This window comes from Sciurus carolinensis, chromosome 11 (assembly GCF_902686445.1).
Source record: "Sciurus carolinensis chromosome 11, mSciCar1.2, whole genome shotgun sequence".
NCBI classification, from domain to species: domain Eukaryota; kingdom Metazoa; phylum Chordata; class Mammalia; order Rodentia; family Sciuridae; genus Sciurus; species Sciurus carolinensis.
Window position 1 is genome coordinate 6,663,501 of NC_062223.1, and position 26,636 is coordinate 6,690,136.

At 61.7% G+C, this 26,636-nt stretch overlaps 1 protein-coding gene across 1 annotated transcript in view; it reads left to right on the plus strand.

Annotated features, from left to right (window-relative positions):
* Positions 1–26,361, plus strand: part of Shank2 (SH3 and multiple ankyrin repeat domains 2) — a 422,358-nt gene extending 395,997 nt beyond the window's left edge. Inside the window, 7 exon segments of the mRNA XM_047516941.1 lie at positions 503–583; positions 1,863–1,883; positions 7,518–7,648; positions 9,035–9,146; positions 9,927–9,947; positions 11,152–13,534; positions 21,179–26,361. Coding sequence (XP_047372897.1) covers positions 503–583; positions 1,863–1,883; positions 7,518–7,648; positions 9,035–9,146; positions 9,927–9,947; positions 11,152–13,534; positions 21,179–21,749 — 3,320 coding nt within the window. The 3' untranslated portion in view covers positions 21,750–26,361.
* The last annotated feature ends 275 nt before the right edge of the window (positions 26,362–26,636 follow it).

Genomic DNA, 26,636 nt, shown 5'->3' on the forward strand with positions numbered 1-26,636 from the left:
GGCCCAGACCTGGAGGAGGGGCTGGGTCGGCCACAGCAGGTGCGAGGAGCTGCTCCGGCCCCGCACCGGGGGCCGAACCTGCTTTTCCCAAACCCGCATCAGCTCAAGTGAGGTGCCTGCGTCCCTGTGACAGGGTGAGACACGGACCTGTGCCCAGCCTGGCAGGAGGTGGCCGTAGCCATCTGGGCCTCCTTGGCGCACTGTGCAGACCCTGGGGAGAGGGCTGTGCAGCCTCCCTTCTGCAGAGGTGGTGCCCGTCCCCTGCCCTGGCCAGAGTGCTTCCCACACCACCTGAAGCACACCTGGGTGGCCCCGAGCCCCTGGGACCCAGGGCCCTGGGCTGCAGAGCAGCGCCTGCCTGGCCGCTACCTGTCAGCCTGCCCCACGGCACTGCAGGCCCTGGGGCGCGGCCTCTAGGCGTGGCCACGTCCAGGAGGGACGCAGAGGCAGGGCGGGAGGGCCTGGGCCGCAGCACTCACGCCTGTCTCCCTCTGCCATCAAGCTCCCCCGCCTCCAAAGCGAGCGCCGACCACAGCCCTCACCCTGCGCTCCAAGTCCATGACCGCAGAGCTGGAGGAGCTGGGTAAGAGCCGCCATGGGGCCCCGCCAGCTCTCGCCCGCACTCCCGCCACGCACGGCCTCTGCTGGCTTGCTTCCCCTTGGTGACACGAGGCCCCTCCGGCCCCTGCATGCCTGGCAGCTCCGCCCTGGCCTCTCCACGGGGAGCCCTGCGGGTGTGGTGGATCTCTTCTGTCTCTCTAACGTTGTTCTGTCTTGAACCGTGGGGCCTCCCACTAGTGGACGGAGGTAAGCAGCTCCCTGGGGCACGCCCGCTGAGCCCCACCGCGGCTGGCCCAGCACGGCCAGGAAAGGCCCAGAACAGAGGCCGCAGGCCCCGTACCTGGCGCAGATGGTGCTGCTCACCCGTTCAGGGGCAGCACCTTGGGAAGTCTTCAGGAAGCAGGGGCTCCGGCCACTTGTCGCCACCTGGTAGACTGGGGTGGGTGAAAATCAGCCACGTGAGCCACGATATGACCCCTAAACAGTGGCCACTCAGGCCACCAGACCCCGAAAACGCCTCACAGGCATCGCCTCTGGAAAGAGCGTGGCTCTGAGCCAGAGAAGAGGGGATGAAGCCTGGCTCCTGTGACCACAGGCGTGTGAGAGCTAGCATCCGCCCAGCTGGCCTCGGCGCACTCCTGGGGGTCTTGCTGGACATCGCCGCACCCGTGCCAGCCCTCCACAGGGCACCGTTAGGCTCCCACCAAAAGAATGAAACAGGCGTGGGCGCCCCTTCCCCTGGTGAACGCTGCCCCAGGCGGGCGCCGAGGCTGGCCAGGCCACTCTGGCTGCAGCTGGGACTAGACTCTGGGGCTGGGCAGGGGGCCTCAGGCTTCTGAGAAAGGCAGCCCTGCTGCCGAGCGCCTCCCGTCGGGCCCCACCTTGGCCCTGGTCCTGTCAGAAACGGCCCGCAGGGAAGAGCCCCGTGCATTCCTGCGCCACACCGCGGGGACTGTGCACGCGCTCTGCTCTGGAAGGAGCTGCAGGGCCAGGCCCTCTCCCAAGGGGTCACGCGGGCTCCCGAGGGCAGCGGGCAGCCCGTGCCCTAGGGGCTGCGGCTGGTGTCGTGGCCGGCGGCCTCTGCTCCCCATGGCACGTGGGCTGCGTGCAGGGTGCCCGGGGAGCGCTGCAGGGCCTTCTCTGCAGCGGTGGGGGTGGGTGTCTAGAAAGAACCGACCCAGATGGGCAATGGGAGAGCCCCGCTGTCCCCCACGGCCACCCCAACCACCCCAGCTGAGCCAGGCGCCGGGCAGCTGCGTGTCGCCGTCCTGGCTCATGGCGCCTCCCTTTCTGTTTGCAAGCCTCGGTGCGGAAGAAGAAGGGTAAGGGAAGCGCTTGTCTGTCCCCGTCCTCCTGCTGTCACACCCCCAGGAAGAGAAACCCCTCTGTGACCACCTGTGCGTCTGGCTGTGCCGTGAGCCCCTGTCCTTCCTGTGTCGGGGCCGCCCAGGGGCCCAACCTGGACCACACCCTGCTTCGTCTGTTCCGTCTGCTTGGCCCTCCTGTCTGTGATGCCCCCAGCGTGTCCAATATGTCCCTCCGAGCTTGTCCACATCCCATGACGTGGCGCCATCGGGACCCCTAGGTGGTCACAGCCAAGCCTGCCTTGGCTGGGGGTGACGCCGCACTCCTGTGAGCCTGGCCAGGAGCCCTGGCCTAGCACTGACCTGCCAACCCCTCGCAGTGGGCAAACAGTGTCCCGCTCAACGCTCGGGAAGTCTCCTCTGCATGGGGCGCGGAGCTACGTGGCTCTTTGGGAAGTCTGTCGTGGGCCAGGACGGGCAGCCACAGTGGCTGGTAGCGGCCAGAACCGGGCCCATGTGGGCCCCGAGAGCAGAGCCCGTCCCTCCACAGGAGCACGGGACTTTGCCCGGGCTGGGAAGGGACCTGCCAGGCTCCTCCTGGACACGGACACGGAGCCTCAGGCCTCATGTGGAGGTAGCCTGAAGGTCCCGAGGTGGGCAGTGCTGGGATCCAGCAAGACCAGCTTCAGGGCAGCATGGGCATCAGGAGCAGGTGCCAGCTGCAGCGGTCTCCTCCGGGGCCACAGCTTCAGCCCCTCCTCTCCGTGCAGCCTTGCCATGGGGGCCACCCAGGGGAGCCCAGCGGGCTTTAGAGTCATCCCTGTGTGGAGGCCCGGGGGAGCCCAGCAGCTTCGCGTCCTGGAAGTACAGGTCTCTCTGACCTCACCTCCATCCCTGGACAAACCCCGCAGCCCCCGCATGAGAAGACACAGCGCCCTGGGCTCCCAGGGGCCTGGCCCCATGACAGAGCTGGCCAAGAGTGGACCGCCGTCTAGGAGAAGGCTTGGGACCTGGGGAGGCCGAGCCTCAGTGGGCACCTCCCAAGGACCGTGTGGCAGGTGAGAGGACTGAGTGCACAGCCGGGGCAGAGCCACGCAGGACGGGCAGCTGTCCTGGGGTGGAAACCACCCCCTCCAGCAGCAGAGGAATCCGGCTGCAAATCTGAGGCAGCAGAGGAGGTGGGGTGTGGGCCAGCGACGCCGAGAGGCCAGTCAGAGGGACGGAGGAACACCCCTGCTGCCAGGCCACTGAGCGAGGAACCCTCGCTCTCGGGGCCAAGCGCTCCACGCTCCAGCCCTTCCCAGTGCCCTCCGGCACCTAAGCGAGGCCTGCCTAGCCCAGGAAGGACACAGTCGCACACTAGGGAGGCCGTGTGCCTCAGGGCAGGACCATGGCCTTCACAGTCACACTGCAGTCAAGAGCGCATCCCCCCAAATCTGTGTCCATGAAGAACTACACACGGGTCCTTACTTGGAAATCAGATCTTCAGACGTAGCCACAATGCAGTTGCGCTGGGCTCGGAGGGACCCAAACCAGTGCCGGTGTCCTGATGGGAAGAAGGAACAACCAGGGAATCCCAGGGCTGCCGGCAGCCACCAGGAGCCTGGAGGCAGTAAGGGCAGCCGGGCCGCACCAGGACCACGCCCTGCCCCACAGGTGGACTCCAGCCTCCAGAACCGAGAGGATACACTTCCGTCCCCTTAAGCCGCCTGGCTCACAGTCTCGATTCGGCAGCCCCAGGAGATTCATGGGACAGTGAAGCCCCTCAAATTCCAGCTCCACCCACTCACCTGCCCTGCTCAGCGACCCCCAGTTCTGGGCACCTGCCCTGGGCCCCAGACACTGCTGGGCACAAGCTCCACAGCAGCAAGACCACTGTGGCTGGCCCTTGTGGACACACACCAGCCCCGGGCAGCCCTGGCAGAGGCAGAGGCAAAGTGGAGGGCAGCGGGCTGATGGGATGGGCTTGTAGAATGGACCGTGACCGCCACCCTCCCGACGCCTCTGACTGCACCCAGACCGCCTGCCTGGGAAGGAGCCTTGGATCCATGGGGCCCAAGTTATACCCCTGCCCTTCCCTGACTCGGGAGAGGAGGCCAGAGGCAGCCGGACGCAGCACGTGTGGCTGCGTCCCTGCGTGTCTGGGCTGTGGTGTTTTGGTGCTCTGGAGACAGAGGCACAGGGGAAGCCTGTGCAGTGCTGCCACCCCAAGATGGGCACGGGCACTGCCCTGTAGAGGTGAGCAAAACCTATGCTCAGTGCACATGGTGGGAGGCAGGGTGGACAGTGGCTCTGGACAGACGAACCCCCAAGACTGTCCAGCCACCTGAAACATTGGCACACCCAATTGCTGGCAGTCCTAATGCATCTGCAGAACTCACAGAAACTTCCAGAATATCCCCAGGAGCTTCCTGAGGAACAAGGGGACACCTGTGAATGGCCTGTGTCCTGGGCTCTGGTTGCAGTACCACCTTGCACAGGGCCATGAGGACAAGCTGGAGTCGCCCTGATGGGGCTCCCCACATGGTGCCCTGTGGCTCCAGGCTCCCTGTTTGCCGCGGCCTTTAGGGTTGCTGCCCGAGGGCTTGGGAACTTCCTCCTCAAAGCCAGCCTCGTCTGTCTCACTGGGCAGGAGCAGAGCAGCGTGGCCCAGTGTGAGGACACTGGCTGCCGTCCTTCTGCAGCTCTGTCCTGAGGCTGGGGGACAGGCAGGCAGGCAGGGGTTGTGTCACTGGGAAAGGCCCACAGCCTGCCTCGGGAGCCGGCTCCTCCCTGGCCGGAAGCCGGCGATTCCTGGCCCCTGGGCATCGGCAGGCCGCTGTCTTGCGCAGAGGGTGTCAGCTTACCTGGAGGGTGGGAGTGGCCTCCGCTGGACTGCTGACTTTCAGGCCTGCCTGCAGGACTGTCCTCAGCCACCAGCCACTTCAGCTGGCACTGCAGGGGGCCAGCCAGGCTGATCCTCCTCATCCCGGCTCCAGCTTTTGTGAACGGAGCCGGAATGGGAAGCAGGAAGCGTATGGAGGCTTGCGTTTTTCCTGAAGGCCTTTATGTTTTGGTAAATGACCTGCAGGGTGGGACCGAGCCATCAGGTGGCCAGCTCCTGTGGGCCAGCAAATCCGAGAGACAAGGGAGGGCTGCAGGTGGAGGCAGGAAGGGCAAGGTTCAACGAGGCCAGGGTGCCCATGTTCAAGGCGGCCATGGCTCCAAGAGGCACTCCTCCACTGGCCTGAGCACACTAGGCCTCCAGGTGCGACTGCCCACGCGCCCACCACCTTGCTCTCCGACCAGCTAGGCGAGGCCAGCGACCCGGCGGCCACCCTAGCAATTCCCAAATAAGTGTTCTGCTGCCAGGGACCCTGGACGGCAGGCAGGGCTGGGTGACCGTCACTCGAGCTCAAGTCTGCCTGGTCTCAGTCCCTCCTTGTGTGACCCCAAGCATCTCAGACCCTCAGGTTGTTTTCCTATAAAATGGGGTAATCCCTTGTCTGTGGCCAGGTTCCTCCAGTGAGCCATGGGACAAACGGCCCCAACTGCCCTCAGGGCCTAGAAGTGTGACCCTGGGGTGCCCCATTAACAGAGCTTTGGAGGCTCCTGTGCTGGCCCCATGGCCTTGGAACGAGAACTGCTGCCCACTCCTTCGGAGCACAGAACATTCCAAGCGCACTCTGAGTGCAGGGAACAGAGCCAGCCCACCTGTCGGCACCTAGGAAACAGCTTCTGGAAAGGCCCAACTCTCACCCATGGCAGAGCTGCTACACCCGGGCCTCTGGCCCCAGCGAGCCCAGATGCAGCCCACTGCACCGTAGGCCCCAGCCACCAGCCTCTTCCCACAGGGCCTTCGGCTCAGGGCCACAGCCCTCTGCGTCCTGCGTCAGCCTCTCTGACGTGCTCAAAGCCCTCGGTGACTGCCAGCCACTGAACTCCTCAAAGGCCAGGCCAGGTGGCCAGCCTGGTGCTCCCCAGCGTCCCCACGTCCAGCCTGCAGGGTGGCAGCCTGAGCACATGCGGGTGAGCTTTCTGCAGCTTGTGCACGTCAGAGGCAGCTGGGTTCTCGCAGGTGCTCTGCAGTGCTACAGCCGAAATGGCCCCGCTCCGCCGGGCTGAAGGCCCTCCTCCCACAGCTCAGCAGCCCACCCTCCAGGCCCACCGTCCAGGCTCAGGCAGCCTCGCCCTTCATGGGAGGCAGAGGAAAGGGGACCAGCACTGTCAAGAACTGCTGGTTCCCAGACACCTCTGCTGTGCCCACCCAGTGCTCACTGTGGTGGCATGGAGCACCCCAGGGCAGGACGGACCTTGGTCCTCTTTGTTGGAGGTGTGACCAACAGCCACACCTCAACTGAAGCAAAACCGAACGGCCAGTGCCAGAGGCTCAGCTCCCACGGACAGACCCAGCTGGCCACGCACCCAGCCAGAGGCTCAGCTCCCATGGACAGACCCAGCTGGCCACGTACCCTGGCACTTGCCAAAGTCGGCCACCAGAGCGTCACCTGAGCCTGGCCAAAGGGACGACAGAAGATGCAGTGACAGGGCAGACACTGGCAGGAGGACCTGGGCCCAGGAGGGTGGCACAGCTCAGGGGTGGAGACACAGATGATGGCAACTGGGGGCGCCCACTGCCATAGGGAATGAGAGTAGGGTGCTCCTCCTGCCTGACCGGTCCCTGAGGGGCAGGTGCTCCTGGCGGGAGGGCAGCTCCAACAGCTGGGCAGCTGTGCAAGCCGCCCCTGGAGGAGGGCCCAGGAGAGGACGGGCCAGGCCCCCGTGGTCCCTGGCATCTCGCATCCATTCAGCTTCTCGCTGGTGAGCCAGCGGGGCGAGGGTGCCGAGGGGGTTGGCAGGCAGCATCCTCCGCGGCCAGGCCGTCACGCACATTCCCCCACTGCCACTGTCCCTCCATGTCTTCCCCTTCCTGGTCTCGTGACAACTTCCTCCAAGTGTGGACCTGCTGTGAGGTCAAGGGCCTCTCTAGAGCCAGTGGGGACAGGACGGGGGCTGCAGCCTGCCCGCAGGGTCCCTGGAGTCTCGCGCCTTGACGGAATGAACGCCTCTCCAGCGGCAGGGTCAGCTGGCCCCCGCACGCCCCTCCCCTCCACCTGCTGCCCAGGCTGGGGTCTGGCCTGCCCTTCGGGAGGCCCAGGCTCTCGTCACGGGTGACTGGAAGGCAGTGCAGCTCAGGGCCTTGCAGTGGGTCAGTTTCAAGAACAGGATGAACGGGAACGTCCCCTGTGGAGAGTGGGGACTCCTGTGTGTCCCACCAACTCCTTGAACACACACTGTCGAAGTCCCAGCCTCCGGGGTAGGTCCTAGTCGTGAAACTGCATCTAGTTACAAAAGAGAACCACACTTCTGAATGTCTCTTTGAAATTCTGGAAGTTGGTCACCACCACCCCATTGCGAGGACAGATAGTGAGGACCGGTGCTGCCTCTGAAGAAGTGAGAGCTCCAGGGTCTCTGGCCCAGCGTGGCCCAGGGGCCCTGAGGCGCTGAGGGTCTGCTCCACCATCTGCCCTTGCGCCCCTGGGGAGGGTGCTGAGGCGGTGCCCGGGGCAGGAGAACCGCACGCATGCCGAGCGCCTCGCTGCTGAACCTGCTCCTCCCACAGCCCTGCCCTCCTGCCTCTGCTGTGGGCCCCAACCTCTCCTTGTGTTGCAGATAAACCAGAGGAGACGGTCCCCGCCCCCAAGCCCTCGCGCACGGCTGAGAGCGTGGCCATGGAGACCAGGGTGGCCACCATCAAACAGCGGCCTACCAGCAGGTGCTTCCCCGCAGCCTCAGACATGAACGTGAGTGGCTGTGTCCCCAGGGCTGGGGCTGAGGTCCGGGGTCACATGGAACAGCGGGCAGGGATCGGTGCAGGTGCAGAGAACCCCTCCACTCACTCGCCACGGCGGCCTCAGCTCTGGACCTCGCCCCGGGCCTCGAGGGCGTCCCCCATGAGTCAGCTGAGGCCCAGTGAGCACTCCTCAGACAGCTGCTCTGGGTGGAGGAGGCCATCCGGCCACCCCGCACCATGGTCCTCCAGATCTCTGGTGGACACTGAAGCTGGGCAACAGTGTCCTCAGGACAGGGCTGTCCCTGAGTCTCGGCTTCAACACGTGCCAGAAGCACCGCCTGCCAGCTCAGGGGGCAGCGTGGGCCCAGCTGCGAAGCGCAGGGGCTTCTGGACATTGCTGCATGTCCCGGGCAAGGGCGGCGCCTGGGCTGGGCCGCTGCTCGCGGGCTTCAGTGCCCACTCCACGCCGGGCGCCCCAGCTGAGCAGGCCTTTCATAGTTGCTGAGTTTGGTATTTTCTTTGACTGGGTTTAGTCTCGTCTTTTTAAAGAGTGTCGCCCACAGTGCTGCAAGGGGACCCGTGAGCCTCACGTAGCACCTTAAAACAGATGCCGCTGTGGAGGACAGGGACCGAGGTGCCCAGCCCCTCACGCCCTGCCCCTGCGCGCCCAACTCCCCAAACCCCCGCTCTGTGGGACAGCGACCCTTGGCGTCCCGGGGCCAGGCCCTGGCCTCCCTTCCCCAGCCTTGGGGGGCTGCAGAGCGAGATGGACAGGGCCGTCCCTCGCCCGACTAGACAGCCAGCACACGTGTTTCCTGTGCCCTCCGGTCCTCTCCCGGCTCCTCCAGCAGGTGCGCAGCCAGGTGGTCAGCAGCCGGCTGTGCATGGCGGCGCTGGGCTGGCCTGTGAGGCCTGGGCCGGGCCACGAGGAGCCGGCCTTGAGGTGGAGGGCCCTGGGCTCCTCCTAGGGCGGGCCTGGGGCTGAGCTGGGCAGCCTGGTCCAGGACAGTCCTGAGTTGGCAGGGGCCCTGCTCACTGCACACAGGCTGTGGGGCCAGCGTTGGCCACTGTGCAGCGAAGGGACACAGAGACCACAGGCTTTAGCCCGAGCCACACCCACGGTGCTCATTCCCACAGGACATTTGTCCTGCCCCCTGGCTCAGAGCCTTGTCCAGCTGCTCTGGGGAAGCGTGTCCCTGGAGCGGCCTGTGCCTGCCTCCAGCGCTGGCGGGGCTGCCTGATCTCAGCACGGCTCTGCAGCCCCGGAGACTCTGCCCTGCCCCCGACCCACCTAGGCTGCGGCAGTGGGGGCTTTCCTTGCTGCCCGCTGGCCCTCGCCAGCAGGGCTGCCAAGGGTGGGCCAGGGCCACGTCTCACCCAGCTCTCTGGTTTGCAGTCCGTGTACGAGCGCCAGGGGATCGCTGTGATGACACCCACAGTTCCCGGGAGCCCGAAAGGCCCGTTCCTGGGCCTCCCCCGAGGTACGATGCGAAGGCAGAAATCCATAGGTAAGAAGCATGACCCTCCCCCAGAGAAGTGGCCCCTTGGCTTTGCAGCAGTCTCAGGGGCTTCGCGAGGTCTGGCTCGGCCCAGGCTATCCAGCTGCCCCAAGGGGGTGCTCACTCATCCGCCAGGCAGCCCCTGAAGAGCACCAGAGCAGGAAACCTTCCTCCCCTGGCAGACAGGCAGCGCGGGTGGCATCTCTGATCTCGACGGGTTGTCACAGTGTGGGTGAATGGGGCAGGGGGCAGCGGGCAGGACCAGTGGACTCCCTGCATCCTTGTTCTGTGGGACAAGCTCAAGGGACATTCTTCTGAGGGAGGCTGGGTCAGTTCTCAGGCGCCAAGGAACGCGCACTGTCCTGGAAAGCAGCTCTTGCCCTCCTTGTGACCGTCCCAGCTGTTGCCTCGACTCTGACAGGCAGGGAGACCTGACCCTGGACAGTCCCTTTGGGAGAGAATGCAGCCCTGTCCTTACCCTGTGAACTCTGCTGGCAGCCAAGGCCACTGCCGCACATAGGGGGCCTCACCACACAAAGGAGAGCGAGAGCACCCGCCTGGCTCTGGCCTCCCAGGCCGGCCCTGGGGACCAGCTCTGGCTCTGGGAGTTCTGGTCACCTCCCGTGTGCTGAGCGGGGCTTAGTGAGGAGGAGGCAGCGGGCAGCGGGGAGCTGGTGTCCACTGCCCTCAACACCCGCCCTCCTGGCCATGGGGCCCCCTGCGAGGTGCACACGCGTGTGGCGTCTCTGGATCTTTCCTGGTTAATAACGATTGATTTCCTCCTGTCAGACAGCAGAATCTTTCTGTCAGGTGAGTGAACCCTCCCAGTGTGGAATCTGTGCCCTGAATGCCTCCCAGCTTCCTTCACGTAAGGTGTATTCTCAAATGCTTACTCCTTGGGAATGTGACCGTCAGGCACCCACACGTAGCAGACCATCAACTCAGAGGCCCTTAGCACCGACCTTCGAGGCCGCCTGCCCTCCCACAAGGAGTATGGACAATTTGGAATACCCTTATCAGATGAAGTTTTCATTGGCATAAGTGATTGATTTCGGGTCGTCCGTGTTTCTACCTGTGGAATGCTGCATGCCCGACGTGCGGCTCTGGTCCTTGTCGTCTGCTGCTGTGTGTCGCTTCTGTCTCTGTGCTCCTGTCTTGAGCCATGCTTCAGTCTGTAGTCACAGCAGCCACCATGCAGAGGACGCTCCAGGTGCACCGTGGCATCCGCAGGGCCACAGTCACACCCTGGCTCACCTTAAGTGCCCATGAGCTTTGGTTTGTTGTCTCGGATGGTGGCTTTGAGCTCGTGCCTGGCCAGCACACTTGGGCCCTGGTCAAACATGAGACCTGGCCACAGCCCTCCGCCCTGCTCCATAGGGTCCTAGACGGGCCAGTGTGGGCATCCTGGGCTGAGCCCGGAGAGCGCCTGCTCACGATCCTGTGGCCGTGTGGGGGGAGCCTCTGGTTAGAGGGAGGGGCTCCTTCGCTCTCTACTTCTGAGCCAGCCAACTCACTGCCGTCCTGCCGAGGCCCCGGGGGCTCCGTGTCACAGCTCTCTGTGTCTCCCACACCTCCAAAGAGGCCACACAGCGCTGCCACACCCTGTCAGCACAGCAGGCCACCAGGGCACACAGCTCTGCCGCTGGCAGCGGGTCTGTGGCACACGTGGGCAGGGGCGCAGAGCACACGCCATCTGAAGAGCAGCATCTCCACACTGCAACCACCTGTGCCAGTGGGCAGACGGGGACGGAGGAGGGGGCCTGCCGGTGTGGCTAGCCCACCCCATCTCAGAGCCGCACACGCCCAGCACTGGGCTCAGCCCTGGCCGCTCAGGGCCGCCACTGTGGACTGAGAAAGGCTGGCTGCGCGTGCCCACTGCAGCCCAGGGCAGAGCGGGCCGCGCGGCCGAGCTGCGGGCCTGTGGCCTGTGCTGAGCTGTGTGGCAGTCAGTGCGCGTCGTCTGGATGGTGTGGCCCAGTGTGCTGCGCACGCTAAACCCGTTTTCTGCTCGCAGGAATAACGGAGGAAGAGCGACAGTTTCTGGCTCCCCCAATGCTGAAGTTCACCAGAAGCCTGTCCATGCCAGACACGTCCGAGGACATTCCCCCGCCGCCACAGTCTGTGCCCCCGTCTCCACCCCCACCCTCCCCCACGGCCTACAACTGCCCCAAGTCCCCGACTCCCAGAGTCTACGGGACCATCAAGCCCGCGTTCAACCAGAACTCCGCTGCCAAGGCGTCCCCCGCCACCAGGTCTGACACGGTGGCCGCCATGATGAGGGAGAAGGGCGTGTTCTACAGACGGGAGCTGGACCGCTACTCCCTGGACTCTGAGGACCTCTGCGGCCGCAGCGCCGCCCCGCAGGCCACCTTCCGCAGCCGGCGGGGCCAGATGCCGGAGAACCCGTACTCAGAGGTGGGGAAGATCGCCAGCAAGGCCGTCTACGTGCCGGCCAAGCCCGCCAGGAGGAAGGGCATGCTGGTGAAGCAGTCCAACGTGGAGGACAGCCCCGAGAAGACGTGCTCCATCCCCATCCCCACCATCATCGTCAAGGAGCCCTCCACCAGCAGCAGCGGCAAGAGCAGCCAGGGCAGCAGCATGGAGATCGAGCCCCCGGCCGCCGAGCCGCCGGGCCAGCTGCGGCCCGAGGACGGCCTCGCCTCCAGCAGCCCCTTCGCTGCAGCCATCGCCGGGGCTGTCCGCGACCGGGAGAAGCGGCTGGAAGCCAGGAGGAACTCCCCGGCCTTCCTGTCCACGGACCTGGGGGACGAGGACGTGGGCCTGGGGCCGCCCGCCCCCCGGGCACGGCCCTCCACGTTCCCAGAGGAGGGTGGGCTTGGCGATGAGGACAGCACGGAGCCGCTGGCGTCGCCCACATCGGGGGCAGCACCGAGGGAGCCCGAGAACCATTTCGTGGTCAGTGGCGAGGCTGGTGCTCAGGGTGAGGCCGGGAGGCCCCTGAATTCCGCATCCAAAGCCAAGGGGCCCGAGAGCAGCCCCGCAGCGCCGCCCAAGAGCAGCAGCGCAGTCAGCCCGGAGAATTACGTCCACCCGCTCACGGGGCGCCTGCTCGACCCCAGCTCCCCACTGGCCCTGGCGCTCTCCGCAAGGGACCGAGCCATGAAGGAGTCCCCGCAGGGGCCCAAGGGGGAGCCCCCCAAGGCCGACCTCAACAAACCTCTCTACATCGATACCAAAATGCGGCCCAGCGTGGACACCGGCTTCCCTCCCGTCACCAGGCAGAACACCCGGGGACCCCTGCGCCGGCAGGAGACAGAGAACAAATACGAGACGGACCTGGGCAAGGACCGGAGAGGGGGGGACAAGAACATGCTGATCAACATCGTGGACACGGCACAGCAGAAGTCGGCCGGCCTGCTGATGGTGCACACTGTGGACGCCACCCAGCTGGGCGGGCCCCTGGAGGAAGAGGAGGAGAGAGAGGACGTGGACGTGAAGCTGGACCACCCGCCCTCCGCGGTGCCAGAAGGTGTTTCCGACACCGAAGGTGCTTTACAGATCTCCGCCGCCCCCGAGCCCGCCACCACGCCTGGCAGGACCATCGTGGCCGCGGGCTCCGTGGAGGAGACGGTGGTCTTGCCATTCCGCATCCCTCCTCCCCCACTGGCATCCGTGGACTTGGATGAGGATTTTGTTTTTACAGAGCCATTGCCTCCTCCCCTGGAATTTGCCAATAGTTTTGATATCCCCGATGACCGCGCTGCTTCTGTCCCCACCCAGAAGAACGATGCCCCTCCGTCCCCTTCGTTGAACTCCAGCCAGCCAGCCAACCCCGCAGACAGCAAGAAGCCAGCCGGCCTCTCCAACTGCCTGCCCACCTCCTTCCTGCCACCCCCCGAGAGCTTCGACACGGTCGCCGACTCTGGGATCGAGGAGGTGGACAGCCGCAGCGGCAGCGACCACCACCTGGAGACAACCAGCACCATCTCCACGGTGTCCAGCATCTCCACCCTGTCCTCCGAGGGCGGGGAGAGTGTGGACACCTGCACAGTCTATGCAGACGGGCAGGCGTTCGTGGTCGACAAGCCCCCCGTGCCTCCAAAGCCAAAAATGAAGCCCATCATCCACAAAAGCAATGCCCTTTACCAGGATGCGCTCCTGGAGGAAGACGTGGACAGCTTCGCCGTGCCCCCGCCCGCGCCCCCGCCCCCGCCGGGCAGCGCCCAGCCCGGGCTGGCCAAGATCATCCAGCCGAGGACCTCCAAGTTGTGGGGTGACGTCACGGAGGCCAAAAGCCCGATTCTCTCGGGCCCAAAGGCAAACGTTATTAGTGAATTGAACTCAATCCTGCAGCAAATGAACCGAGAGAAATCGGCAAAGCCGGGGGAAGGACTGGACTCACCGGCAGGAGTCAAGTCTGCCAGCCTTGCTCCAAGGTAAGTTCAGAGTTGGCTTGGACACATACTGTCCAGGGCTGCCCAGGAAAACCCTGGGGGAGCAGCCCCGAGGATGAGCAGAGGGGTGCCTGACGCTCCTGCTGGCGCCCGTCGAGGCCACACTACGCTGTCACCTCAACTCTGGGACAGCAGAGTCAAAGCTGCGGGAGCCTGGCAGGAGGTGGCACTCCCTCGAGACTCCCAGTGAGATGAGGCGGCCCCAAGCTGCGCCCACCCTGCCTCCAGAGATGAGCTCCGCTCTCCCATGTGCCCACCAGACCTTTGCCAGGACCACTGCAAAGGCCAGGCAGTGGCTCGCTGGAGCCCACGTGGACCTCAGAGCTGCCTGAGGACAGTCCTGCCAGCGGCCTTAGCGAGGATGGGTGGCGAGGGTGGGTGGTGTGGCCGGTGTCTGAAAACACGAGCCCGGGCTCGTCGCCCTCCCTCCGTCACCAACAGGTCTGAGGGCTGGGAGGTGCCAGGCATGGCTTTACCGGGGGATTCCCAGCAGAATGCATGCCACCAGGGCGGACGTCGCAAAGCAAAAGCCGCAGCTGGCCAGCACTGTGCAGGTAGAAGTCACTCCCGTGGGACCCGAGGTGGCGCTGGTGAGGAGCCACAAGGCTCTCCTGGGGCGACGGGGTGCAGGCTGGCCACCTCCTGGCAGCACCTCCATCCCCGCGGGGGCCTGACTCGGTCTCGGGCCCTGCTGGAAGGAGTCCCCTTCAGGCAGTGTTCCACTCGCAGTGACCGTGCACTGCAGCTGGGTCTCCAGATGTGGCCGAGCCACTCTTGCCGGCTGCCTTTCACTGTGGAGGCCCCACTGCTCGTCAGGAGTGCTGCCTGGCCCTGGGTGGGTCCCCACTACCAGTGACACTCAAGAGACACTCCGGTGGAGAGAAGTTGCCCACAGGCCACACACTGCGGAGCTCCTCGGGGCTGAGGGAATTCTCTAGAAACCCCGTTTCTGGTGGACAGAACATGCCTGCACACACATACGCAGTCCCAGGGACGCTTAAAACCCGACACGTCCTGTCCTTTCCCGTTACATAATAATACAGGGTCCTCTGCTTTTTTATTTTGGTGCTGGGGATCAGGCTCGGCTTCACACACACCAGGCAGCACGCCCCAGCTGTCTCCAGTCCATGATGAAGGCTCTTTACCTCTGTCCACCTCCTGTGACAGCAGCGACTAGGACACCCCGTGCTCCCCTCCGTGCTCCTCCGTGAGATACCTCTACGCAGGTACCACGTTGAAGGCGGCTGGGAGCAGGAGCCGGGCATGGAGCTGGCTTCCCAGAGGGGCCAATCGGCTGGCCTGCGGCTAGGCCAGCAGGCACCAGAGCCAGGAAGCAGACCTTCCTTAGCACAGTCTGCAGAAGAGGAGGCGCTGCAAGGGAGGAACTCCAGAGGTGGAGAAGCAGATTCACTGTCGATGCCCCGGCAGCTCGCCCTGAGCCGGGTCCCTGAGCATGTCCACCAGGGAGCCAGGGTCTTGTCCACAGAGCCCTCCAGCCAGCCCCTGGGAGCCCCTGCTCTTGTCGCTTTAGGCAGGACAAGGCTTGCTCCCAGCCAAGTGGGATTCGGCTCTGCACTCTCTGGGGCCTCCCTGACCTGGGCAACGAGGAGCCCCAGAGAAGGCACACCTGGCAGTTTTGGTGGCTTCAAGACAGCAGCTGTGACCACCTCCGCCCCACCCACTGCTGTTCTGTCCACGATCAATCAGTGAGAGCTTGGCCACACCGATGAGGCAGCTGCACAATGCCATGTGCAGGACCCACCTGCAGCCCCAAGGTCACTCCTACTTCATAGATGAGGAAACCAGAGGCCAGAACCCCCACCCAGTGGGCTGCCTCAGGTCTGACTCCTGACTTCTGCAGGAGCCAGGGGCTTCACGAGAAAGGAGGCCAGCAAGCTCCTGAGCAAACGCAGGCTGCCCGGGCGTGGGCTGTGCTCAGCCCTGCACTCCCCCAGGGGTCTCTGGTCACCCTGCAGCTGGTAACAGGCAGGTGCACAGGTTGGACAGGCCTGGGCTTCACCCACTTGGCAGGACATAGGCTGGGCCACTACCTTCAAATGCATTTAGAAATCAAGAGCTGTGAGCAGCCCTGAGCACGGTGAGGCTGGGCATTGGGTGGAGGAGGCTCCCACCGAGGAAAGGGTGAGTTTTTCTAGGGAGAACACCGCGGGCTGCGCTTCTGAAACAGTGGACAGCAGTGGTGCAGAGCCACACCCATGGGCGCAGCCCGGAGTGGGCCGTTTGCAGAGCAGCTCAACGGCTCGTCCACACCAGGAGCCGAGCCTGGGCGACTTGACCGAAGCTACCTTCGCTGCCAGAAGCTCGCAAGTCTCTCTGGGGGGAGCCGCCCTTTAGCACCTTACTAGAACCCAGCACAGGGCCCAGGGAGGACTCAGCTGGTGAAACGCCCGGGTCCATCTTTCTGGGGCATTTCTGATCTAACCTGAGCCAAGACTGCACCTCTGCTGTTCTCTGAAGTCCGGGTGATGTGAAATCTGGATTGCAAGTGTGTTGCTGCTGAAAGGAAGCCATCGGGAAGTTTTCTGCCAGACCCTGGCCAGGAAAGCCTGCCAAAATAGGAGCCCCCGGACATTCCCAGCCACCAGCCTGATCACTCCAGGGAAGAAATCTCTCTGCTGGTCACGGCAGGTCCAAGCAAAGGAAGCAGGCGTCAGGATCTCTGGCAGAAGTCGCTGGTTCTGCCTGTCAGAAGCCACTCCCATGCTCCCTGCCCCAGTACCGCTGGCGTGAGGCCTGCAGCCACCCCTCCCTGGGGACCCCAAGGGCATGTAGGTGCTGGCCTGCCCCTGCTCTCACCCACAGGCAGCGTCCATCGCGGCACCCTGCTTTTCACCCTCAGCGACCTTTAGAGACCTGTCAGTGCATCTGATCTCCACCACCCTGGAGGTGTGGCATGAGTGGTGTTCGAGTTGCTTTGCAGACCCAGGAGCAGAGGGCTCGGGGGTCTTGGTTAAAGTCACATGCTGGGAACAAACAGGATACCAAATGCAGAGCTGGGAGAGGAGCTGGAGTTGGGCTCAGAACCACAGCCTGGCCCATGGTTTCCTGAGCCCACGGGTCAGCCGTGTGGCTGAGCCCAGGAGAGGCTGGGCCTGGGGTGCAGCAGCAGGGCTGGGGCTCTTCCAATGGGCCCGCAGACTTGGTCATCGTCATTGAGTGGTTACTGTGCCGGCACGTGCTGGTCACTGCGCCGAGCCTGGGCTTGCTGCTGGTCAGGAAAGCACTCGAGGCCACTCTTTATTGGAGGAGCTCAAATTCCTGGAAGAAGCTGACAACACAGTAGACAAGATAGACCCACAGTGGACCAGGCTGCCAGGAGCTACGGCTGGCCAGCAGAGCCACCCGGGCGGAGGAAGTGACACTGGAAAGACGCGGAATGCAGAGCTGCCGTGGTCAGGAACCGGAAGCAGCGCTCGGGCAGGGGGAGGGGGGCAGGGCAGACACCATCCCCAGGCCAGTCAGGTGTTACCCACGCTAGGAGACCAGGCCAGGAGCGAGGGCTGGCGGCCACCAAGGGCTCACCAGCGCCAGGCGTGACTCGACCTTTGCTTCCTCGAGGTACAGAGGCTGCTGCATGGCCAGGGCAGGGGCTCGCAGGGTGACACAGGGTTGGGGCGCTGCTGTGGGGTCCAGGTCTGAAACAGCACTGTGCTCTTAGACAAGCAGGTGGCTCGAGGGGCACAGCCGCTGGGCGTCTGCTTTACTGAGGGGTCACGGACAAGCCCAGGCCTCCTCAGAGCCAGAGGCCTGCTCTCGGGTGGCACGTCCATGGGAAGGTCAGCCTCGCCGCCTCTGCCAGGGAGGGCAATGAGGGCCTGTGGGTCCCTACGGTCCCACCAGAGGGTGGGGCTCATGCTGGACCACCAGCCCTCCGTGGCGGGTGCAGAGGGATCTCCAGCTTGACCGTCACCTCGCTGTGGCAGGGGTGGTCTCTGGGAGGAGAATCATCCAATGGGAGAGGGGTCCCCGCAGGCTCCGGCTGCCCAAGGAGCGAGCGTGGGCCAGCTCTCAGGAAAGCCACTCTCGGGCCCCAAGTCCTATCGAGGGCCCCACATGCAGCACCCACCCCCCTTGCTGGCTCCCCCAACCCTTTGCCAGCCCGTGTCGCCCTGGCTGGATGCGTTGGGTGGGTCGTTAAGAAACTCCCTGTGCCGGCTGGAGGCAGAGCCCACTCCGGGGGGCGCTGCAGGGCTACAGGGCAGCTGCTCCAGAGGGTGTCTGGGCCTTGCAGCACCAGGTGAGGTGAGAAGGTGATGTCAGCAAGTGGCGCTGTAGGTGGCCCGTGAATGGCGCTGGAGGCCCTGCGGTGTGCTGGCTGTTCCTCAGGGCAGCCGACCCTGCTTATCAGACGGCAGGCTGACTGCTCCTTCTCTCCTGGGCCAGGCCCTAGGGACTGAAGACAGAGCAGACCCCTGGCAGGGCCTCGGGTGACAGCAGGACTGGGGCATGGGACCTCTGTGCTCCCAGCTGCTGAGACGCAGGTTGGCACTCGTGGGCACAGTACTGGGGAGGCGGTGTCCTGGGCAGACCCCAAGGCTCAGGCCAGGGACAGACAGTATCCCTCGTTCTCTCTTCAGGGCCCTACTTGTGCGGAGCCTGGAAAGCCAGAGTAATTAGTGACAGGGCGCTTAGAAGGAAGCGCCACTCTTGGGGTTTGTCTCCAGAGCCAGACGGTGGCACACAGGGTGCCGAGGCTTGGAAAGGGCTCTGAGCTCCGCACCTGCTCAGCGCAGGAGGGCAGATAGGCTCTGGCCCAGTGCTACTCAGAAGCCCACCCGAGTCTGCGAAGGCGGTGAGAAGGCGCCTGCATGTTCACCCCATCACCATGTCCTGCCGCGTGGAACATCTCACTTGACTCTTGGGCTGTTTTCTTTTTTAATTCTCATGTTTCCATATGGATTTGATTTAAAAGGCAGACTAGAGAGTGATCATCCAAGAGAGGGGGTGTGTGAGTGTCGGTTCTAAATCAGGGCAGCAGATTCCTGTGTGTTCCACCCGCAACCCGGCAGTTGCTTAGCAACATAACGATCCCAGCACGAGGGAGGATCCAGTGAATCATGCCGGGGGATGAACCAGAGAGAATCGGGCTGCCGAGAGAGTGGAGGGTGGGCCAGTCAGACAGCTCTGCCCTCTGCTGCTAGCCATGCTGGACAGGGCGCCGGCATGGTTAACCTGGCTGTCTGTCATCTCGTGGTACAGACGGGCGCAAAGCCCTGGTCCCAGTGGGGTGGCATCCACACAGGAATGTTGGTGAGTGTGTCCTGAGCTGCGGAAGGGAAGCCCTGCCGGGAACCCGAGTTGGCACCCTGGCAGCAGGCTGGCCCCTTCTGATGCTGCTCTCCTCCCTGTGTTGTCCTGAGTCAGAGGAGGCAAGGCTGTGAACCCCTGCCAGCCGTGGAAGGCAGGCCCATGTGGGCACGGCCAGCAGGGTCTGGAGTGGCCAGGGTCCACACCTCCGTTCCCGGTCCACGCTGAGGAAGCTGCTTTCTTCGTGCTTCTTAATTGATTTTGCAGTGTTGTCCCACTCGCTCCATGTGTCATTTCCATCTGCTCCCATGCCGGCGCTTGCAGAGGAGGGTCGTGCTGAACAGAAGTAAGTGCCGTCTGCCCAGCCGGGAGTGGTCTCCTGTGTGCCTGTCCTGCTCTGCCCACCCAGGTGTCGGGGAGCCTCAGCCTGCTCCTGATGGCGTAGCTGCCTGCAGAGCCAGGGGCCATGCAGGCCAGCAGCCAGGTGTCTCCCAACAGTACTGCACAGGAGGTTCAGCCCGGCGGCTCTAGAAAGAGTACCCTGCCCCTGACTCTGCCCTGCCCGCTGCAGGGAAGTGCTTTCTGAGTTCCCACCTTAGAGCCCCTCGCTAGGACCCCCAGTGACCTCTGTGGTGGCTGCACACCTACTTGCACGTGTATTTCAACTTTCCTGGCTCCGTTGTTCTAGCAGAGCAGGAACAATGGGCGTCTCCACTCTCGGAGCAGCAGAGGCTCTGGCTCCCACCCCTGTGGGCTCCAGCCTGCTCCGCTGCAACCACCTGAGCAGGGAAGGGCTCCGCACCCCAGCCCGCCTCCCCTCCAGACCTAAACCCAGGTCCTCGGGGTGCCAGCCCCTCCCTGCTTGCAGAGCCCAGCTGGGCTCAGGGTCTTCCTTGGACGGAATCTCACTGGGCTGCCTCAGACCTGCCGGGGTGGTCAGCATACCAGTACCCCTAATCGCCGACCCCCATGGGGCAGATCTAGAAGGCACCTTCTAGAACCTTCTCCCCAGAGGGCGATGCTACAGGCCGTGACCCACCTCCCTTTCTCATCCTGGATGGAATGTCCCTTACTTGATAGTGACAATGACCTCAGAGGGGAAGGGCCCCAGGACCAAGGTGCCCAATGACAGGCTGGTTGGTGACTTCACCAAACACATGGCAGCCAAGAAAGGAGTCCAGAGCAGAGCTGGAGGCGACCACAGCCCCCTGCGGCCAGCAGTCCTCTCACTGCCGTGGCGCTTGGCAGGGCCTGAGCAAGGCTCCCAAGGCCCAGGGTCCGTCAGAACAGGCGACCCAGCCAGGGCAGTCCCATCTCAGGGGTCTGAGTGGCTCGCAAGTCTGCATTTTCCACTGGTCTCCTGGGAGATGACATCAACGCAAAGGCTCGGCTCACGGAGTCCCGCGGAGCAGGCGCAGCAGGCCTCCCTCAGGCCCTCCTGAGGGTCCTGTAGGGGGACTCTTCCAGAAGGGGGTGGGTAGATTGTCCAGCCACACGAGTGAGCCCAAGAGGCAAGAAACACACCAGTTTCCACCTGTGCAGTGCTGTGACCACAAAGGTGGCAGACAGCCATGATACAGAGCAGGAACCAGGGCCCAGACAGGGCATGTCATTCCCAGGGGTGGCCAGAGAACTACCAGAGGCCTCGAAAGCCATCAAGGACACTTCATCAGCCGAAATCAGACAGGCAAGGAGGGACCAGGGTCCTCCCTGGTGCTCCTTGGCAGCCAGCCACCCCTCGCTGGGTCAGTGGAGGTAGGACAGGAGAGTGGAGCCTGTCCCTCCAGCTCTGAGGGCTTTACCTGCCTGCCCAGAGAAGGAAGGACAGGACACTCCAAGGACTCCCATGGCCACCACAGGGAAACAAAGTTCCTTCAGCTATCTGCCCCCGTTGAGGCCCCCATCCTCCCAGCAAGTCTGCTGAGGGATCCCTCAGTGCGCCTGACTCACAGGACAGCAAGAGGCCAGTCCGCGTCGGGCGGGTCACCAGTGAGGCTGACCTCTCCTGTGGTGGCTCAATACACTGTGACACCCTCCTTGTCCTCTGGGTCAGGGGAGGACTTCCTCCACACTGAGTGCCACACAGCCAGGTCCACTGTGCTGAAGCAGGCCCTGCCCTGTGTGTCCTGAGGCCGGGGACCGCCTGGCAGCTGAGGGCGCCTCCGCGGTGCGCTCCCTAACCTGCCGAACGGGGCCTGTTGTCCCCTCTCGAGGGCGGCGGTGGCGTCTCCAGGCCTCCTGCTTCCTCTGCTCCCTGGTCGGCCTGCCAGCGCTGCTGCCAGCGTCCACTCGGGTGCGGTGTGCCTCCCACCCTCCTCAGCGGCTGGCTTGTGACGGCGTTCTCTGTTGCTGTTTCAGAAGCCCAGAGGTCATGAGCACCATCTCAGGGACTCGGAGCACAACAGTGACCTTCACCGTCCGCCCTGGCACCTCACAGCCCATCACCCTGCAGAGCCGACCCCCTGACTACGAAAGCAGGACCTCAGCAGCGAGGCGCGCCCCCAGCCCCGTGGTCTCGCCAACCGAGATGAGCAAGGAGATCCTGCCCGCCCCGCTGTCCGCCAGCGCCGCGTCTCCCTCGCCCACGCTGGCAGAGGTCTTCAGCCTTCCAAGCCAGCCCCCCGCTGGGGACCTCTTTGGCTTGAACCCAGCAGGTCGCAGCAGGTCGCCATCCCCCTCCATCCTGCAGCAGCCCGTCTCCAATAAGCCTTTCACCACCAAACCCGTGCACCTGTGGACTAAGCCCGACGTGGCGGACTGGCTGGAGAGCCTGAACCTGGGCGAGCACAAAGAGACCTTCATGGACAACGAGATCGACGGCAGCCACTTACCAAACCTCCAGAAGGAGGACCTGATAGACCTCGGGGTGACGCGGGTCGGGCACAGGATGAACATCGAGCGGGCCCTCAAGCAGCTGCTGGACAGATAAGGCTGGCTGCCCTCGCCCGCAGACTTCCTCTTATAAGTAGAGATGGGCTCGTGCTGGAATCTGATGGCCAAGCGAGTCTGTGAGCACCACCCCACCCACGGGTTTGTCTCCTGGTACCCAAAGAAATGCCGCGGGCGTCCTTGGTGTGTCTGAGCTGAGGCCTGGAGGTCGGCTGTCCACGTGGGTTTCCTGGGTGGCTTCTGTCTGACGGGACAGGGGAGGGAGTTTCTAACACGGAAAGATTCCCAGCCTACCTCCCAGCACGCAGGTGACCTCGCTTCGCTGGGTCCGAGAGGCTCCGTCAGTTCTGCACGGGACCCCTGCTCTCGTAGGCAGACACCGTACTCCAGATACCTCCTGAGCCTCCCTCCTCTGCTTCCTGGGCAGCTCTCGTCACCCCAGGCCCCAGCACAAGGCCTGTCCTCGGTCCTGTGGCTTCTTGGAGGACACTCCGTGCTCACTGGCTCCCGTCTCCTCCCTGAACTTTCGTGCAGTGAGATGCTCCCAGAGGGCTGTGGCTGCCCTTCCTGGGCCTGAAAGGTAGAGAACCATTTTCCCTGTCCAGATCCTGTACCCCATCTCCTCCTGTGATGTGCCTCCACGGCTCATCGGCCACGAGGTTCTTGGCAGTGGTGGGCATCTGAATGGGATCGTGCCTGGCTTTGCTTAGCTTTCTTTCTTTATTTCTGCAAATCTATTAGCATAATTCCAAGGTGGCCAAACAGATGTCACATGGAGTTAGTCAAAGCACAAAGTCACGATCCCAAGAAGGGAGGGAGGCCTGGCCGAGGGAACCAGCCAGCGTGCAGCTGCCTGGGACCCTAGCCTCCTCGGGACGCGAGCGGCTGCCTGCCAAGAGCGCCTGCGTGGGCAGAGAGGGGCTCTGCCTCCCGGAAGCCTTCTCACCGAAGGCCTGCGGAGCTCTGGAAGGCGAGCAGCTGAGCACCGACCCCAACAGAAGGATGAGAAGACGTGGTTCGCTGGGCATGTGCCCCTTGGGGAAGCTGCGTCCTCTCTGGGAGCTGGCAGGGCTCTGTGGCCTCACTGAGCCCAGCCGTGGGCGAGTGTCTGGGCTAAGCTGGCCCTTTTGCTCTCGGAGGCTGGGGAAAGTGACACTCAGGGGCTGTCCCCCTCCTCTCTGGGAGTCCAGGAATCCCACCAGCATGTCTTAACAGTACAATGCAGTCTTGGAGGACCCCGTGGGCAGGGACGGTGGCCAGGACCAGGGTGAACAGAAGGTGGGCTGCTGGCTGCAGACGGAACGTGGACGTGTGCAGACAGGCAGGCAGGGAGCGCTCTGGCCTGCAGCCTGAGCCTGCCCCCCTCCTGCCCCAGCCCTTCTCCCCGAAACCATACCTCTAGCACCCAAGGGAGGTCACCCGTGCACATGGGCCACAAGACGTCACCAGGCTTCCCGCACATTCTCCCACCTTTGAAGGGGACGTGAACGTCAGGTGTTTGGTTCCATTATGATTTCAGAACTAGCCCAGCCCATCTCTAATTATAAAACATGATTTTTTTCCTTTTTTTCTTTATGCTCATGACCACGTGTCTAATGAGGTCTCTAGAATAAACACATAAACTTTAGCAATTTAAAAATCTTTCTTTACTGCAAGTTTAAATAGGTGTACAGATAGTTTATAAGCACAATATTTCAAGAAAAAAAGTGGCTGGTCTACTCGGCAGCCTGTGTGCCACTTCAGTGCTAGAAAGTTGAAGAAAGACACTTTGTGACTGATGACACCATTTCTGTGGGATAATCATACAAGGATGGCCTTTTTAGATCCACCTTATCTGGATGCATCTGAACCAGCAGAGCTGCGTTATATTCTCTATCTTTGCTAAAACTTCATCACTGAAGGATGATCACTTCCTCAAAAGTGGTTCCAATTCACACTAAACAGTTTCTCCAAAAGCAAAACACGCCCCCACAACACGCACGCACGCACGCACGCACGCACACACGCACGCACACGCCCTTGATTTGGAGACCCAGCCTGGGCCTTGTCTGCTCCAGACCTTCGCAGGTCGTTACATCTGACCATGGGGTGCGTCTGGCTGCTGCGGCTCTTCACTTCACACCCCTCTGGTTTTCCATCCTAAGGCGACCACAGTGCCCTAGAGAAATCCCAGCCGAGCCCGGCAGCCTGCCAGGCCAGGCCGCCCAGTCTCAGAAGCATGTGTCTCCCGTTTGGTGATTTTAGAAGGTTAGCACACCACCTCGCCAGGCCTCTGCTGGCTGGTGGCCGCATGCCCAAGTGCCAGGCAGGAGGCCGCTGGCCACAGCAGCTCTGCTGGCCACACGCCACTGGTCAGAAGCAAGCCCCGGACAGTCGCAAGGGCTGAGCAGCCTCCCCTTGGCCCTGCCTCACCCTCAGACCTGCACTGGCCCCAGGACAAACGCCGGCCACCAGGTTGAATCCGCTCTAGCTCTTGGACGACTTTGCTATAGAAGCAATAGTCCTCCTCCAATTGCCACCACTGTTCTCCCCTTTGGGACACATCAGGACCAGGCCCTACCCCGGGACAAACTAAAACTGCTCACAGAATGATCATGTTAATATCACTAGGTTTTCAGATCAACTTTTGTTATATACTGTAATTTAAACAGACTGCATTTACATGCCTAGTTTCTGTAATATTGTGTATACAAACCAAAATCTCTCAAGATGTAAATTATGTATACCTGCCAAGATACCTTCTCCAGGGCGTCTGTGCACATTTTAAGTTAATCCATATAAAATAAAAATGACTCGATGTGACTGTTGATTTGCTGAATTTACACATCACAAAGTGAATTACTTGTGGTACCTTAGTTAATAAAATGGTGATTTTTTTCTGAGTTATTGAACAAGCAAACATTATCCAGTTGATCTGGCAATGACTTTTCCATGTGTAGGTCACCACTACTGATTTTCCCATTAGCAGGTTGTTTTTGTTTTCCGAATACAATGTTTCACACGACAGTCTGTGTAACCATACACATTCACATCATCCATGTCGCTCTTACTTTTGTGCTTTACTTCTTTTTAGACTTTATTAAAAAACAAAACAAAACAAAAAAAGCTCCTGTAATTTGCACTTTCTCCCAATCCTTCAATCTCTTGTACGGCAACCAAAATTACTGTAAAAAAATAAATATACTATTGCACTAAGGTTGTGGTTCTGATTGTGAACAGTGAAAACTGAATGAACTCAACAAAAAGTTGCCAAACTTGCAATCTAAGGTAGGTTATTTGAGACACCATAGCCGGCTGTACCTCTATAAAGTGGACCAGGCAATATCTGTCACCAGACAGGACAGAGCTCCTTTCACTGAGCTCATTTGGCTTGGTTCCATTTCCTTAAAGTATTCTCAGTGTCCCAACAGAAAAGTGTATCATTTCAGAGTTGTGCCAAGTGCCCAGCTGCTCCCTCGAGCATGCCTGTGAGCCTGGCCCTGAGCCCCGCTCTGCTTGTGTGTGGGTGGGAGCAGCACCCTGGAGACCGAGCCAGTCAGGACAAGGGCCCCACACCCCATCAGGTCTTCTTCTAGCCATAGGCGTGGGGAGATGCAGGCTTGGGTACCTCGACACTTGTTGATGAGCAAGCAACACACTAAGTTTTAGAGCAGGAGGGAATTTGGTTTTTGGTAAGGTATTGAGCCAGGAAACCAGGCTATCCCTCCTGCTTTATGGAAGTGCATTTAAACTTGAGCGCTGAGCCACTCTGGCCTCTCCAGTGGGAACTGGCTCTGGTTCCTAGAAGGTTCCCATGTTGGCTCACCTGCCTCCGAACAGCACCACTGCACTTCCATGCACCGAGCCCACTGCAAGCCTCTGTAGGTGCCTCTTCCCTCCCTCCTCACCTGAGAGTCCTCCCCAGCCAGAACCCCACAAGGGCACAGCCCTGAGTTCTTCCAGGCCTCTTTCCTGGATGAATATTACTTTGTCTTGTTAGGGGAAAAAATGATTGGAAGACTTTTTCTTTTACTTGAACTTGATTTGAGGCATTTCAGTAGCCAGTGAGCTGGATGTGCTTGTGTCTGTAGCCATCATGGACCTGCCAATGGGGAAAAGGCCCTCAGCAGCACGTACAGGGGCTGCCCGTGCTGGGTGGGGACTTCAGCAGACCTGCTCACGTCACTCTCAAGCCACTGTGTCGTGACCTTGCTCCTTTGTGGTCCCTATAACATGGTTCTGCAGTTCCCAGTCCTCACGTTTGATGTTTAAAACTGCAGCAGTCACTGTTCACTGCTTCTACTCTGGAACTCTGTTCATAGCAATTCTGAAACTTTAATATGAGCCTTCAAATAAAATACAGAAAAGAAAAAAAAGAAAAAAAACAACAAAGTGTGTGCCTTGGGTGTTTTGAACCTGATCTGCATAGAACCATATTGTACTCAAATGCTGTATATTTAATGAAAGGATAAACATACCTTCAATGTATCAATGTAGCTGATAAACAGTCCTAGTGCCTTGTTTTCTGAACTGAGAAGCCCATATCAATGCACAACGTAAAGACAGAGGCTATTCGAGCAGTGACATGTCAAGAAGACCTAGCCCTGGTTTGGATCCTGTCTCAGCCTAAGATTGTGGGATGCCCACAGTCGCTTAAGCTAAAAAATAAAAGAACGTTGAAACAAGATTGTGTCATCAATTACTTTTCCACTAAAATGCTATCACCTACAGTACTTTCATTTAATTAAAATAGGAACACGCGTGAGATTCCTGTGCAGGTCACTTTGCCGGCCCGGGGCTCTGCCGCATTCCTCCTGTGCTGCATCGCCCCCCAGTGGCGCTGGTCAGCAGTGCTTATCCAGGTCAGCAGTATTGATCATTTTCACAAAAATAGAAGCTGGGTTTCAGGGTGATGAGTGGTTTGGGGCCACTTTTCATAAGTTAGGGG